The 17,820-nt window shown below is 38.1% G+C and overlaps 1 protein-coding gene across 13 annotated transcripts in view; it reads right to left on the bottom strand.

Moving 5' to 3' along the window:
* Positions 1–3,198: 3,198 nt before the first annotated feature.
* The window catches only part of Msn (serine/threonine-protein kinase msn), a 28,764-nt gene continuing 14,142 nt past the window's right edge, over positions 3,199–17,820 (bottom strand). For 5 of the 13 annotated variants that reach the window (XM_083106932.1, XM_083106922.1, XM_083106926.1 and 2 more), the window contains 9 exons: positions 17,170–17,261; positions 17,015–17,091; positions 15,312–16,100; positions 11,320–11,460; positions 8,370–8,583; positions 8,054–8,274; positions 7,642–7,959; positions 6,789–7,088; positions 3,199–6,662 (listed from right to left, as the gene is read on the bottom strand). In XM_083106932.1, the coding sequence (XP_082963058.1) occupies positions 6,579–6,662; positions 6,789–7,088; positions 7,642–7,959; positions 8,054–8,274; positions 8,370–8,583; positions 11,320–11,460; positions 15,312–16,100; positions 17,015–17,091; positions 17,170–17,261 (2,236 nt within the window). In that variant the 3' untranslated portion in view covers positions 3,199–6,578. The remainder of the gene's footprint in view (positions 6,663–6,788; positions 7,089–7,641; positions 7,960–8,053; positions 8,275–8,369; positions 8,584–11,319; positions 11,461–15,311; positions 16,101–17,014; positions 17,092–17,169; positions 17,262–17,820) is intronic. The other 8 variants (XM_083106924.1, XM_083106931.1, XM_083106933.1 and 5 more) reach the window with 6 other exon arrangements.

Raw genomic sequence — 17,820 nt, 5'->3', positions numbered from 1 at the left:
AAGGGGTGCAAAATACGATTGCGAATTATATAGACAAAGTTGTAATTGGTAGGAGAGAAAGAAAGAGAGAGGGGGTGAGGGACAAGGGGAGGCAGGGGATCGGGGAAAAATCGCATCGCGGCAAACAAGATGGAGAAAAGAGGAAAAGATATCGCGCTCCGGTGATTCGAAATACACGATTACCGCGAAACTAATAATAAACAGGGCGGCGAATTGAATTAATCGCTCCCTAACTTAGTTTCCGATCCACTGGTCGATTTCCGAGTATTACTCGCCAAGCTCATTAGGAGCTGTTTAGTTGCGCAAGAATTTCCGGAAGTACCGCCGGCACTCGGTATCGGCTACGCTTCCAGCGACTATCGTTTGCTCGTTAACGATAATGCTTCCGAGTTTAGAGAATACAAAAGTCCATACTACGAGCAATCAACTTACGTTCAAACGTTCCACGGTAATGGGAACCGAATCGCTTCTCCCTTCCCTTTTCCCTCGGCCCCGAACTGGGAAAAGCCGGCTGGGACGAGATGGAATGAAACGAAGAAAGAGGGAAAGAGCGCTCCCGATTCGCCCGCACGTCGGGACTTGCATACAATTAACTCCGAAAACATAAGTTTCTCGTTTCTCCCGGAGAAGAAAGCGTTCGGCTACGGTCTTTAGACGTGCCCTGAAAAAAAGCGTACCTTCAGGACGTAATATTGGTTTGTAGGACCTGTGGGAGGTATATCTATATTTAAGTAACGTTCGAGAAAACACCCACATTCTTCCTCTTCCTTTAATAAATATTTCCTTTCCGAGAAAAAATGTATCTCTCTCTCTCTCTCTCTATTTATTTTTGAAATTCCTTCTTTCATTCATTGCATCCTTTTGCAGAATTTAAAATTGAAATCCTTAATCACTTTTTCCTGGACGGGGATCGACAAAAATTAACGCGAATGTTATATTTTCTTCAGCCGAGGAATAGAACGCGATATATTCCGATTTTAAAAGAGCATTCCCCGTTATCGGTATCCGTAGTTTGTTATCGAGATAGAGCGAGTGTGGATGGGGTGGCGCGGGCGGGGGTGGGCGAGAGATCAGGTGGTTAAATCCAGCTGGGCGAAACTTTGCACGCTCGCGGATCCATTCCGGCAAATACTTTTAATGCGTTTAACGCGCGTGCAACTTTCGAATAAACATATTCTCCAGTGTATATACGTATATGCGCGTCCTCTCTCGCGTCATTACCCACGGAAACGAAACTTTCTGATTCTCGCGCCAAGGGAACGGGCCGCGGTCTTTGAGCCCGTCGCTGCTAGCTAATTACTAGCCATCATTAATACAGCCGTTGGTGCAGCCCGCCTCGATCCGCCAAGCATCAAACTTTACAGGGAACATCCAAAGATCGGCCGAGATTTCGGTCACCGAGCAATCTTGTTGAACCGGTCGCGTCGTCGCAAACAAGCGATTTGTCGCGGCAAATAATCAAGGTAGCATCGTAGTCAGCTCTTACTCCAACTGTTCTTATTTCCCCGACCGTTAGACGTGTCCAGCGAGGTTTAAAGTATTAAACGTTAATAATTTCGTTAGTAGATAGTACTAACTAACATGTCGATATATCGATCGTCAACTGCGCGTTCTACGCGCCAACAAAAACCGATACATCGGCTTTTAGGTATTACGGGGGTTAATAGTTTAGTGTATGCTATACCTAAAGAGAGGGAGAAACAATTCTCTCGAACGGGAAACTCTACAATCCGTAAACTTCCAATGTGGTGCTTGCGGATTTTTATTTTCGATCCTCCCTAGGCAACATATGCCCCTAAAAACCGTCTGAAAACGACTTAAGGACGTCTTTAAGATGTCTTTTCGCTTTTTTGTGTTATTTTCGGACGCTTTAATATCCGGTCGGAAATAGAAATATCACGCATTTTGGATCCCTTTTATCTGTAAAAGTGGCGTATATTTCGATTTGAATATTTATGATTATTCCCAGGTAGAACATGAAACTCATAATGACATCATTATGACGTCATCATGATTTTATTTATCACTTAAAAGTTACCTAAACAAAAATGATTAAAAAATGAGTTAAAGATGACAAAAGAATCATAAATTTTTAAGTTCAATAATCGCATTATATAATTTTAAAAAGATGACGTCATAATGATGTCATTATGAGTTTCATGTTCTACCTGGGTTGTTACAACGGAAAAAGACAAGCCTTCGATTCGAAAAAAATGTATATATAAAAAATGCATACGTAAACACGCAATATAAATATATTATAAGATATTAAATGTATAAAAACGTAAAGTAGAAAACACAAGATTATAAAAATAACAATTATTATAGATTTTACGAATGATTAAACATTCGGAAAAGTAATATCTTTCCTGGAAAAAAATCTGAACGATATTAATTAAAATATTAATTAAAGTATCGATCAATACACAATTTAGATTGCCATTTTATATACATCACATGAGATTCCCCATTTCTTCAATATCAATAATCTTAATTAGCGGAAAACTGATTAACACTTGTGACCAATAATTGACATAAATACGCGAAAAAACCTATCTTTTATTCTCGTTTAACAACGTTTTCACAAACAAGGTTGATTTTACATATATTTGCATCTTCGATTTTTGCAAATATTTCATTACACACGAGACGTATAAAGTTATAAATAAAATTCTTCGCATATACATATTATAGATCGTATGAGGAGCGATTTTTAGAAGAAATTAAAGAAACCGAACGTTTGTAGCACGCAAAAGATACGATCTATTTAAATGCGAAATGATCCACCGTTCCACCGACAACATCGGCAGCAGTTTCAAACAACATCGCAAACATGCAAAACAATTAAGCGGAAATTGGCAAACGATGAAGCTAGATCCGGTTTAGGAAAGTGCATAGAGAAATTCGATCGCGTACACCCCGGAAGAGCATGAATTCTCAACAAACATCGATAACTCGCAGTCACGATAAGCATCGCGTTATACACAATAAACACGCGGAAATCACGTTAGCGGTTCGTTGTATTACTAGTGTGCGAATCAAGTAATGACTTATCGCGATAAACGAGCGTCCAACTTGCAATCGCACCCTTTAAGAGCGAAAGAAGAATCCGAGAGAATCGCCGATTTGCCGCTGCTGACTGATAAATACTCGTCGACGTGATAATAATAAAGGATTGCGAATAAAGAAACGCATCGATGAAATTACGAATGTCCGTATATTTGACTTTAGCAATAGTGTGTATGTGTGTGTATGTGTATGTGTGAATAGTAATAATAAAAATAATAATCGTCGTAATCATAGTATACATCGCGTCTAACGATCGTGACGTTTGTAAGAATAGGAATAATGGTAATAATACAATCGATATAAATTGCCGTAATAATAATTATGAACTATATACTGTAAAAAAAAAATCATCACTACCATCTTTGGGAGACAATGTGTAAAGAGAAGGGATAAGGGGACAGGGGGAAGGGTCATGAGGAAACGCCATAGAAAGATTAGAAAAGGAGGAGTCGAGTAAAGATGCAAGGATACAAAGAAAAGGGAAGTCCTCGTATAAAATTAGTTCGCGCTAGTTAAGATAATTAATAATATTACTATCATATAATCATTATCCATATTCCTGCCAATCGTATATAACCGTCCGAAAGTACAGTATATTTTTTTTGCCAAAAGATCATTCTCTCACTCTCTCATTCGCTCTCGCTCTCTCGTTCTCTCTTTGCACTCTCTCCCCTTCTTTTGTTCGGTATATCCCACTCGTTCTCTGTTCTCGCGCGATAAAAAGCTCCCTCCATTTAAAAAGCAGTCTTTCGTTGCACTGTATGGAGCTTTCCGCTCCTTTCTGTGCCTTCTCGTGAATGATATAAAAAATGTTTCGCCGCGAGCATAGAATCTATATATACGTTACCAACTGATAACGTCGACAACTTACTTAATAGCGCTTACACATATGCAATTTCGCAATTGCAATCGGTTCACGATTGCAGCGGTATCGCTGAAAAATCGTTATCGATCAAAGTAAAATGTATCTCCGTGTGCGTCGCATGTGAGACACGTCATATATTTATTTATTTATTACAAATAAATAAATGAGTGTATCCTCTCATGAGTCAGTCTCTCTCGCGTAACTTGATTTTTCTCGATCATGATTAGAGTCGCTATAGCATCACCTAATCATATCGTAAATACGCGCGTCACATTACATGATGTCTTAAATATTAAAAAGTACAATTTTTTCGACAAGGATCCAATTACTTTAATCGCTCGTTTTAAAACGCGCGACAAGCAAAGATATGTCAGTTTGACTGCAGGTCTGGATAAAAAGGGAAAGAGACATTTTTCAAGATTTTGTTTACCACGATATTTCGCTACGTCAATTGTCTTATTTTCAAATTTCAAATACAATCCAATTTTCATAGTTGCATAATTAATTAACGCGATTATCGTGTATATAGCCGATCTGATTCTTAATTTTAATAATTCTTGTCGTACACTCTCGCTCTCCCGTGTCATGTTGGTAACGTCATAATTATGTCTGTAACGGTAAAAGTTAAAAGTACGTTTCCCCATACATTTTTAACGTAACTTTTATCGATGAAATCCCTGCAAGCATTACGTATACTAATTACGTACGTTCAATGATTCCGACATTGTAAACAACGTGAGCGAAAAACTAACGTAATTTGAAATTTGTTCCTTCACCACACCCCATTATTAACACTGTAAGCTCGCTTAAATCGGCTAAGATTAATCCGACATCATTAAAATCGCGGTACAGTAATTATTAAGGATTCCCTTTCAACCAGGGGAGAGTATCTTTGAGATTATGAGATCAGATCGTAATAACGCTTCAAAAGCGAAATAGCGATCCGCGATCAAGGAACGAGCGGGAAGACGGAAGGGCGAGATGCTCTCTTTTAGTGCACGTCCTCTCGCTAAGTTACAAATTTCTTACAAAAGCTGAAGACTATATCGCCTACGTTATTCGTCGATGACGTTACGACGAAAGATTGTTGTGCGAATGTGATTTCTCGTAGTACAAAGTATTGAACATAACAAGAAATTATTCAAACTTGAAAATGTGGAAAAAAAGAAACTTAGCTATACATCATTTCAACATCGCACGTCGCGAAATCCCTACGATATAATTAATCTACTATTTGTAAAAATGCGATTTTCATCCATCCAATATATTATTCTACCACGTTATCTCATATCGCGTCATCGTCATCGCGCTTGCGAGTACAAGCCCGCGGAAAGAATCCCAGCTGCTATAACTATACAATTAATTAACGTTAGTAATTACTCTCACTTAATTCTAATTTTATTTCATGATATCGCGTCGTACGCAACGACGTCGTCCCCGTTTATTATGGCGTCAGTCTGTTGTAACGCGTTCGTTTCTACTAAAACGACGTTACACATTTTGTTAAGACCACACACCAGAGTTGAGAAATTAACAAACTGACAAAAGAAAATAATTACGACTGTAAACACTAGACGAGTTTTTTTCTTCTTTTTCTTCCTCGAGATTTCTGATTCTTTATACGACAGTCGCAATTCAATTATCGGTGTATTTTCTTGCCATGTTTACCAAGCAAGAAAAATCTCTTAGAATAGAGTCTCTTTTTTTTTGTACAGATCAATCCAGCGATATTGCACGAGTTTTCTTATGCTGAAAACAGTTGCACGATACAATCAAAGAGAAGTTTCTCTGGTACAACAATCAGTCAGTTACATGATCGTTGCGTCACTGGTAATTCGTCTGCACTGTACTTATGTCTATCTACTCACGATTTTAGAAAGATAAGAGCACAAATAAAGTTTATGTTTTATTATGTTATTCTCTAAATCATTCTTCGTATAAAACACTCTCTTAATTATTATCTATTCATCAGACACATTAAAATACACTTTGTTTCGTTTTAACATTAAGTTTTTGTGTGAATTAAAAGTTTACATATACATGCCAACGCGAAACAAATACAGACTTATCCGTAGTATAATTAAAGCGATAAATTTGTATTTTTTTTTTTTTAAGAGAGAGAAAAATACATAGAGAATACCTTCAATACGATTTACCAGCGTGCAATATTTTATCGTGCGCGCTCTTGAGAAAATTTGCTCCGTGTTTCAGCACCGTGTTAGGCCGCGCCGCGCAATCCGCAGGGCGAGCAAGTGAGAATACAGAGAAATCTCTTGACGAGGAGATTCACAAACGTTAATGTCCCCGGTGCGCTTCGCAAGGGCCGACAGTATCGTTGGAATCTATCGTCGCACTCTTCGTCCTCTTCATATTCATAATTGTAATTGTACGATGTTGAAAGATTACGTGGATAATAATAAGAATAATATTGACGATGACGTTGATGACGCTGCTGATGCTGTTGTTGATAAGGATGTTGGATACGATGCATGCACCTCCTAGTCTCCAAGGCGCCGAGTCCTGGCAGTGAAGGGCGGGCGAGTGTACGCGCTGACGCTGTGTATCCTGATACACGCGGAGAAGGATTGTGCGGCGTTGGTAATCGCGAAGATAATCTTGGGGCCAGATTCGGCCTCATTCGGAATCACCAGTTGGCCATCCCCGGTTTGTTTAATGTCATGAAATAGATCTGGCACGAGCTACCGCCTTTCGCCGACGAGAAGAACACCTGAGAAGCGATATAATGCTATATAAGCTTTACGTAAATAATAAAACGTGACACAAATTTATGGTATTTTTTATCAAAGATTTTAATAAAAATACTCGTATTCGAATTGAGATATATAATACGCACCTTATCATTACGTTCACAAAGGAACTTGAGCCGTTGAGCCTTCTTGTGCATGAAAACTCCGTCGAGGTGACCGCTCTCCACACTTCTGATTTCGATCGCCTTGTTACCCCAGCCCATAATCTGTCCCGTGCCGATATATGCGACGCTCGTAGGCATCTCGCCCCATTGAAGAACCATCGTTTTGGATACTCTGCCATACGTATTTACGTATACGCCCTCGTTATCATAACAAAGTAACAGCTGCATGCCGTTACTATTAGGCAACGCTACTATACAATGCGGACAGATGGGACCCTGAGTCTATGGTTAGGAAAAAAAAAACGATAATATATATTGTCATATGATTTTTAAGAAAATAGAGATAGGCAGAGATAAATATACACGACGATTTTTTATCCTGACTTGAGCGACTTATTAATTTGAAAAATTGTTAGAGAAATTTAATAGTACATACAAATTAAGAAACAACATACACACATATGTAACTACATATATACATACATACACACACACAAACTGATGTCTTTTTACGGATAAATTTGAAAATTTACAGACGGACTGATCTCAATAAAAAGTTTGGCTGTAAAAAAATATCGTTTCCTGTTGCAAAATTCATTCAATGTAAAAATCTGCCGATATATCGTTAGGTACTGCAAAGTGTGTGTATGCGTGTGTATACGTGCACGTGTTCATGTTAGTATTCTATCTACTAACGATAAATCGTACAAGCAAGATTTATCACCCAGAAACCTGCCCAATTTATGAAACGAGCAAATCGACCAATAAATCGTGTCGTGTATATCCATCTACCTATCTACCTCTCCTATCCAATTTTGGATCCGATTTCTCTTACATGTTTTGGTAAATAAATATCGTAAACGGTGGCGGAATCCAAATCAACTGCGTGGAAGCCGTCGGCGCTACCGTAAATAACCTTTAACCTTGTACCCTCCTCAACCGTAAGGTCAACCAGTAGCGGTCTATGCGCGAGTTCGCCGAAAGATTTGAAAGCCATGAATTTGTGATACGGCTTTGGCGCCCAGGCGTAAATCTCTATGGAATCTTTCAGCGCGATCACGAGAAACTTTATCCTCTCGTATTTCACGATTTTGAAATGCACGGCGCCTTGCAGATCGCCCACGTTAATCCAACCATTACGTCGCTCGACTTGCTGCAAATAAACAAATAATATTCGTGGTAAAAATACTCGTGCAACAAAGATCGGAAAAGACAATCTCTACTGCATATATATAAGTAAAACTTACGTCGCTATGACCGTCCGTCCGCAGAATTTTACTCTTCAACCAAGACAAATAATAAACGCGTACTCTGTTCTTTTTACCGCTGATCGTAACGAGAATATTTTGACCTTCGAGGACTTCCATCTGCTGAAAACGTCTCCTGCTGATCAATTGATAAACTTTACCCTGTCCACTTCTGTCCAGCAACATCAAGCCGTTTTCGGTGCCGATTAATAGATTTACTCCTGTAAAACGGTTAGAGATCGATACACAATTCGACAAAACCCGACTAAAGAGATTTTATATTATAACAAATAATAAATTAAGTAGCTGCACATACCCCATAAGGCGGCGCAAAGAATCTCGCTGTTGAAACGTTTCTTGTATTTGCGTATCTCGGGTGTATCCGACGCTAAATCGTGGCTGGTAGGAGTTACGTTAACATTTACGTGAGACTCTCTTCTCGCTGGACCGGCTCCGAATCCGAAAGTCAGAAAAGACCTCTGTTTCTGTTGAAGCGCAAACGGAGGTGGTGATTTTACCGCTTGTCGATACTGCAACAGAGATTACTCTGCCGTTTAAGAGATCCCGGGCGAAACACGTCAAATGACACAAAAAATAAAAAATTCTACTTTGCACACAAAAAGAATGCTAAAGTCCCAGAAAAAATGCCATCAAACCAAATAAACCCGAAAACACTACTGGCAGAAAGATATAATCGCGAGAAAGGTTTCGATAGTAAAAATAAAAAGAACACATGCAAAGGATAAACGAGGAAGTCGAGAGAGAACAAATCAGTCGAGTCAAATATGCGATATCTACATAACATTCTTCCACAAACAAATATTACCTCGTTCGTAAAGTTAAAGCTTCCGTACGCTAAAGTAACATGAAATTAAAAAGGAGCAGGCGCTCGCAATGATGACGAACCCATAATGTCGGGGAGGATGCATTTGATAAGCAGATTCAAAACTAGCAAACTCTGTGTTTAATGACACACACACCCACACAGTTATTAGCTTATTTATTATCGCGTCGCGTCGTTATTCTCGAACACACTCAACGAGAATGAAACACTCGTAAGCATCGTGAAACGCGCGATACATCTCGCACGTTTGCCACGCACGTTTCACGAATGAGAAACAAAATCCAGAGAAAGGATAGAAGGAAGAGAGAGATGTGAGAACAAAAAGCAACGGTGGCCGCGACGGTCGTGTTAGAAATGTCGTCGTTTATACCATGTGACATATCAAGAATCAAGAGAATAGAGGATCCCACAAACCAACAACAAAAAGAGGATAAAACGACCCGCGTACAAAAACTGGCATTCATCTCGCGGTGTGCATAATGAAAAAGATCAATGATCGAGAGCAAAGTAACACGAGTATATGCCCTTGTCTCCCCTCTGTCTCCATCCCTCGCGCAAACGCGAGGAGGGAGACGAGGGGAGGGGGAACAATGTTGAAATTGCGTAAATGGATGAATAGAGATACTTACATTGTAATTAGTATTGGGATTGGAATGGTCAGTAGAGGGCCCTGCCCTTCGGGTTAGAGCTCCCGCGTGTCCCACAACACACAACATAATCCTGAATTAGTCACGCTGACAACCGTATAATTGATCGCTTATAGGGAGATCGCACGTGAAACAGAGACATGGCGTGTGGTTACTACGATTCTACTGATCAAAGCGTGACCGTAATAAAAAAGAAAGAAAAAAAAATTCCATTTAACAGGCCCGATTAACTCATTTTGCGACTCTCACGTCTCTTCTTGCACGTGGATTGCCAATAAGAGAGATACAGTGCTCTAACATCCGTATATAATCGGGATATATTACTCTTCGACGTAATTGATATATCTTTTTTTTCTTCCTACAGAAACATTAATTATCTAAAATCAGGGGTACGAACGACGAAGAATCACGCTTGCGAGGAAATATCTGATTAAGCGAGAAATGTAAGATAAAAGAACATATTTAGGGGTGTTGGGGTAAACGAAACTACCGCGTACGATTCTTACGGCAACGAATTGGGGATGTACGAGCCGTTGAATCGCAAAGGCTTTTCTGATATTGATCCTGATGAGAGATTCGAGTAAAGAGATGCGTACGCAAAAATGCGAACCGTTACTAGACTAGTGGTAACTTTCACTCTCTCTCTTTCTTTTTTTATAATTTTTTTTATCTGGAGCATGTAGGAAATATGCGACAACTCTAGAAATCGAATCGAATAATGTCTTTTGAGAATCGAAATCTCCGCTAAAGTCAAACTCGCGGAATTTTTTGAGTCTCTGCTAACATTGTACCTTCGTGTACGATAATTTTGTTTCTGCACATAAAAAAAAATAATGTAAAATAAAAAATCATCGAAATATCTATATACCAATTGCTAAAGTTCATAATGAAATAAGAATGCAACTTAAAGGAATGAAATAACAGATTGAGATACGTATAGTTAACAAAATGCACTTTGTAGGCTATCACGAACAATTAACAAGACACTGACACAAAGCATAAGCCGCCTCCTGTGTACGCAAACCCTCACAAAACTTAAATAATATATAAATATATGGAAATCACGCGCGCGATTCAGTTGATTCCACGTATTCGGAATTAAAAGTATCTAAAGAAGCAAAAGTGTCGAGCAAACTTCTTACTGTATCGTTTTACCGTCGTTGCCACTAGTCTCTCTGTTCACGAGAATCCTGGCGAAGTCTAAATAATATATCGAATCACAGGTTTGCGGGTAAGAACACAGTACCAACGCGCTACGTACCTATTTTGCGACGTATGCTTAGAATAATCGATGTGAGATAAATATACACAGTATAAGAACGTTTCTCTTAATTCAATCAAAAAGCATTACTTTTCGGACAATTCGATAACACGGAAAAAGCATTCTTATTGCTACTGAACGAAATGCTAATCATCTAAGATCTCTTTATCAATCATTGTACGACGTTGTTACGTCACATCGCTCACAAGACTCACAAGTCTCGACGAGAAACATATAAATTTTGTGTATAAGATGGAAATATATATATAAAAATAAATTGTTTGAAAATTTGATGATGCATGTGCGCGCACTCGTACGTAAAAAGTGAATTTTGCGTGAATTTTGAATATTTAATTTTCGACAAAAATTGTCGGCTCTTTTAGAATTTTTTCGTTAATAATGTATTATTATTGATCTAATACATCGAAAGGGATGCACGAATGTATACGAGTGCGCGCATAGATCGATATAGAGGACAGAGAACATGGGATACATATAGACAGATGAATCTGACCTCTTCGCTAGTCGATTTGTCCTGTCGTTGACCTGGTGAAGAAGTCAAGAGATCCGGTAAGACCGAACTGGGTCGCGAGCCTGGGGACGAATCTGATCTCTGGAAATCACCTCCGCCTCTGGAACGATCACCCTCGCGATTCTGTAAATCAGCGATTTTCCATTTAATATGAGATAACCAAGACAACGACTGAAAGGAAAAGCGGACGAGATAAAGAGAAGGCTTGAGATCGGAACCTGAATATCTGTTTTACATTGTTCCCTGCGCGAAATTCCCTTTCTTTTATATTCCGATCATTTCTTACACTATATATAAAATTGAGATATTGAATTTTAAAAGAAATTAGTTTTTATTTCATCATCTTTATGGATTCAGATCTCGATACTGCGATATAGACATAAGATAAAGAATTACGCTGATTAGAGGAATAGAATAGTAAGAGAAACAAGGATTAGAAGGGAAGTAATGTCAATGATATGAAGGATAATGAAATTACGTATGAAAGTGCAGATTATATCACGGAAAAGCGAAAAGGCAAGCAGAAACAATAAAAGAGCAGAAAGAGAACGAAAACTGCAAAGAACAAAGACGCGAAAAGAATAAAAGCTATAAAAAACAAAAATAAAAAGAGAAACAAAGAGCGAAATGATGTTAAGAAACTTACATCGACAATGCATATAAAAAAAATAATGAGTTAATAAATAATGAATTAATGAGATTAATTTCTTCTCTAAATAATAACGCAACAAGTTGTATGACTCTTGTACATACATATATGTGTTATTAATCAATATGTGTAGTGCAAAATATGTAGGAGGAAAACGCAGTCATGCGAATTGTCAATTAGCTAATCGATCATATCTAGTTGCTACATAAACTCAATCTCATTAAATGACAATATTATCAATGAACGTTTTACATTCGTCTTTTTACGACGACATGTAGAGACATATATATTAGAGATATTGTAATATATAAATTATTCTAAAACAGCTCACACATTATATATCAATTTCAATAAAAACGTAAACTTTACAACCACGTTACATAATCTCGACAAAGTGTATAAAGTTACAATAGCAATCAAAATTAAAGACATACGCGTAAATAATAGACTATAAATAGATTATAAAAATAATAATTATATGTATATGTATATGTACAAATAGTTGCACGAATTAGTTTATCATTTCTTATGCTTTTACCACATAAAAATTAGACTTACACTAGAGAGAAATTAGCTAATAACCGCAAAATTGAATGCAGCTATTGCTTTCGCTTGGAAATTGTACGATATTAATGCAATAATCGCGTTACACTCAATTTTCTTATAGCTAACGAGCGTAAGAAAGGGTATCTTAATTCAATATGTATCTCAGCCTTTCTCTAACGCACGTTAATCTCGATGAGACGACGATGAGAGTAAACACAAAATCGCTATCATGCCGAAAGGACACATGTAAGACAAAATAAGCATGCTTAGCACGTGCTACAACACGAGTATATGAGATGATTGCTGTTCACGCACGCATCCAGTTTGGGCACAACATTTGTTTATTACTGCAAGCGTCATGCAAGACGGTGCTCGTGATAACAGTCATGGCCTCGTACGACGTTTATAAAATGATCCATCGTCACTCTATATTTTAATCTCAATCGCTTCATTTCTCTGAGATCTATCGTTCTATCTGCCTGAAATTTTCCTCTTCTCCTAATATTCAATCATTGTTTCGGAACAGTCATTGTCTCTTTCTTTCTTGCTTGCTTAATCTCTTTTGTGGTCAGAACCATGCAGAAAATATTAGAAATTGCGTTAATGCCAAACACACACTCACAGGAAACACATACACGCCAGGTCGCGCGCGATTGTTGATCGTTATTAATATTGTTCTCACGATTTTTCGAATCTGTCCTTTTCTTTCAATTCCTTTCTGTTTTTTTATTCTTTCTATCTTTCAACTTTCTCATTCTTGGGATGCAAAGATTTGGCTCGAGTAATAAGATTTCTGATAAATTAATACGCAAAAGAACGTGACATGGCTATTGCAATGTTAGTCTTTTTAGTATTTTAAATAGCATTTTAGTAATTCATATATTAATGTACATAAAAAGAGACAATAAAGTTAAAACCTACTCTATTGTTAATACGATTATTTTTTATATCGTTCAAGATTCAATTAACAGGTTCATACGTTAGTAAATCGTTTTTTAATAAAAAAATAAAAATCAAAAATTTAATTTTAAAATACAGGATCCTCGATTAAACGAATGATTATAAAATTATTAAACGATTATTAAAAGATATCGGCTTAGAACGTGTAAACGTCAGGATTTAGATTTATAAAATGTTAATGCAATCTTTACGAACATCATATCACGATTAAATACATACAATTACACAAATGGTATTAAATAAAACTTGGAGGTATATCTAAAGCTCGAGATATAATAAATATAAGAATTGAATTTCTCAGCTTATGTCTCAACAAGAAAGACATATTAACGTCATGATATTTTCTATGCAAAAAATACTTTAATTGAAATATTTTGCTCTGAGAAGAATTTTATCGACGTTTTATTTTTTTTTAAACCGCACTTTCGATTATTTATTAGTAACGATTAGGATGTCAAAATAGATCCGCGACAGAATTACGTAAAAAAAAATATTAGAAATACGTTAACATAATCCGGGGAAATAGTCTTCGTGATTCACCATCACGAATTTTGATGCGTTCTTTTTTTTTGCCGAATCCCGCGACGTGTCGTTGCGCTGATGGTAACGACGTGTTGTCGAGTATCCCGAAGAAATTCCATGCGGTTAATCCTCAGTTCAGTCCCAGATTTCGTCGCCGTAGATGTTTGTCGTTTTTCTGCATAGCACAGTACGCATCACTCAAACAGTAGAGGACGAGGCTCATTTGCCGGGAACAAGGATACAGCGATGAATGGAAGACGGAGGAGTTTCTGATTTACGGAGTAGCAATTAATAATTCGACATCTCTCTTTTGATTTGTCGCTCGTTAATAATCCCACGAAAAATCCCACAACCATGTTTCATTAAAAAAATAAAGCATCAGAAGTTTACATTAGGCGAAACATTGTACCACGATTAATGTGAATTCAAATGAAACGCGCATTAACGCTACTCGGCAAATACGACACATTTGCAAAAAGCCTCCTTATTGATAAAGAGCAGAGGAAAAAGTGAAGAAGGTTATTAAATCAGCAGCACCTCTCCCAGCGAGAATCTTCCCCATGTCCTTAGGTGTAACGATAGGAACTAATAGTAGTAGAACACTAACAGTAGTGGTAGTAATAGCAGTAACAGGAGTGTTATTAAAGATATAACAGGAATAGTAATACTAGTAGTAATGAAATTAGTAATAGAGACGGTTTAACGTATTAACGATAATTTAACGTTGCGCTTCAATGATCTTCCGATATCGTTTTTAAGTGAAAATGATGAAAAGTCTAATCGAAATATGAGATTGTATTAATACTGCTAATGTGATAGAGAGCACTAGTAATTAATAATGTATCGCTACTATTGATTTGACAAACTTTGTGAAACTGAATGGTAATACAGGAAAAATAAATGCGCCTAAAAGTCGAGCGTAGCTGATTTACTAGCTTTCTATGTGATTGGTTATGCCGTTGGATGTCGAAAAATCAGTCACGATGGTCTCGGGAGAAAGTGTAAAGAATCGAAGTGTCTACGAGCGTAGGCAATTTCGTTAATTAATTAAATATAATCTTGCTGATATTTTTTTTACAAATAAACTGTACAACAATTGTACAGTTAACGAAGAAGAATGTGATAAACGAGATAGACTCGATAGACACTTTGAAGATACATTTTGGGGATGGACGAGGGAAGATAACAGGCAGAAAAATCTCGACAAGGTGATAAGAAGGGTTTTTCAGGCAAGCACACAGGCAGGAAGGGCTCGCGAAATTCGAGGGGGCTCGCAGGACTCGCTTAGGGGACTGACCTGGGTGACAATGGGGCTGTACTCGCTGGCCGTCGTACTGGCCGTGGACTTAATCGTTCCCGCATCGTCGACTACGGCAGAGGCCGTAGCATCCGAGGGTCTACAACTGCGTCTTCTTGCGTTCTCGTCTTTATCGCGTCCGAAATCGAACCTTCTCGCTTCGTGCCTATTACCGAAGACAATCTCGCTCTCGGTCTTTTCTCTCCTAGGTCTCTGGGGCCCGTCGCGATTCAACGAGAAATCCGTTAGAATCGGTTCTCCGGAGTTGAGGCCACCGCCACCGCTACCCTTCTTACCGATAATACCGGCAACACTCATCTCGCTTCCGCGTCGATTACCGCTAGCGAATATACTAGATCTCTGGGATGAGTCCGACGATTTCAAGTATGCCGAGTGTCTCGCGGACGGGAAAAAATCTGAGTTTTCGCGACGAAATGCGCGGGTGAAGGCATTGGACGCGTTGCCCAGTTTCGAGTCGCTCTCCTGCCGCCTGTGAACCGGTTTCAATTGATGTTGCTTTTGGTGATGCTGCTCGTGTTTTCTTCGGGCCAACTGCTCCTGTCTCTTGAGCGTTCTTTCGCTAGACGAAGAAGAGCGATCCTCATTGGTAGACTTGCTCGCTTGGCCGGCCGCTTCTTGTTGATGCTCCTGTTTCATTTTATCCAACTTTTCGTTAAAACCCTGAAAGAAGCGGGTGAAATCCCACTCCTTCAGGAGGAGCTGCTCGTCTATTTCTGAACGTCGGTTGCCGCTAGCCGTTGCACGATCGTCTGACATCTGACTAAGTTTCTAGAGTGCGCGTACGATGGCGAAGATAATGGTACGGTGACAGAGAAAAAAAACAAGAAAAAAAATGCGTGCGATAATAACATCGTGAAACGATGACTGTCAGTGAATGGTGGTGAAGTGTAGTGATATAATGTAGTAAAAATCCGACTATCTTTGTTACGGTAGTGAAGTTATGAGTAAGCTATGTGGAAATGAATGATAAAAGTTTCAAGATTAAATGTAGGATTATGCATGTAACAAAAGATTTAAAAAAAATAATAATGATGATGATGCGATGCATCCGTTGCAGTTTCACTACCGTAACAATATAGTCTGTCTGTAGCAACGTATGTGTATCGGTCATATAAATGTGCATGGTGTATCGTACGACAGCGGCAAAAGTACAGACACAAGGCAGTGCACGGTAGATGCACCGTATAATGCTGGCTTGTAATATACAAAGTCCAGTCCTGACGAGTACATGGAGCGAAACAATGAAGGGAGCGGACAATACCATTGAATTAGTCCCGATTATCTCTCAGTTAACGTACGTACATATTGCAAAAAAAAGAAAAAAAAGACAGATATGCATCACAATCGCTCATGTTTCCTTTCCTTTGTCAAGTCTAATCTTTCAGTCTCGCGTTAATAAAGATTTTGAAGCGAATAATGTTGTTTAACCAATGTAATTATGATGCTTAATATATATATATCGAATAATAACTTAGAAGAGAAAGGAAATACAATCGACTGTTTTGCGCAAACTACTAAAACGTGATTATACACAAGTATTGTACAAGTTACATAACAACGTTATATGGAAACTTCAACGATATACCCCGAAACGAAATATATCCGAATGGAAGATACATAAAAAATATAAATATTGTAGTATTTTTAACTTGCATCGCAACCCTGAAAGGAAAAGTACTCACTCGTTTCATGACTAGCGTACGATCACCCGATTCTTCCTCATCGGGGGTTGGCGGAAGTGGACGATTGGGTGCTCCTCCTATAAAGATTAGATAAAACACGAATGTTGAATCAATCGCGCAGTGTGTCATTAGTAGTGCTTCTTGAAAGTAGCTACCTTTTGGCTTATCTTCATGGTGAGAATTTTGGGCATTATGTGAAGACGACGACGATGAATCGGACGACGGTCTGAAAGGAGAAAATTCAGGACTGCAGCAGTAGAAATAGAGATTACAGCGGAACGACGTAACAACGGATGAAGCACACGTAATGCGTTGTCGATGTTGTAAGGCGAGGCGAGACGGGACGAGGCGACCAAGACGACCATATGACACGAAATGTCGAAGCGTAGGGTAGGCATGATGGAAGATGAAACGAAATGACATTAGTAAGATTAATACGATACACCGCAATCACGTTCTATTCTAGTTATTATATTATATTATAATAAAAGCGTTAAAGTATTAGCTTTGTATGATATCGTATGATTATTCATTACTCTCTTATTAGGAATAATTTTATGGTGAAAATAAAAAGTATTGTAACTGCATTTTTAAAAGATATCTCGTTTTTCAAAATCAAACGCATTATTATAAAAACTATATCTTTCCAAAAGAAACGATGCTTTATATATGAATTTGAATGTAATTTTTCTCAGTTCTAATTTCAGAAAAATACTAATATGTACAAACAAATTTGAAAAATTGCACATTATTCGTATATATAATAAATTATTGCACTTACAATACTTTTCATTAGAGTTATTGAA

This window comes from Camponotus vicinus, unplaced genomic scaffold, assembly GCF_025532165.1.
Source record: "Camponotus vicinus isolate PSW18456_S1 unplaced genomic scaffold, iyCamVici1.0 SCAF_8, whole genome shotgun sequence".
In the NCBI taxonomy this organism is placed as follows: domain Eukaryota; kingdom Metazoa; phylum Arthropoda; class Insecta; order Hymenoptera; family Formicidae; genus Camponotus; species Camponotus vicinus.
Note: the sequence above shows the minus strand (reverse complement) of the source record. Positions and strands in the feature narration are given on the sequence as shown.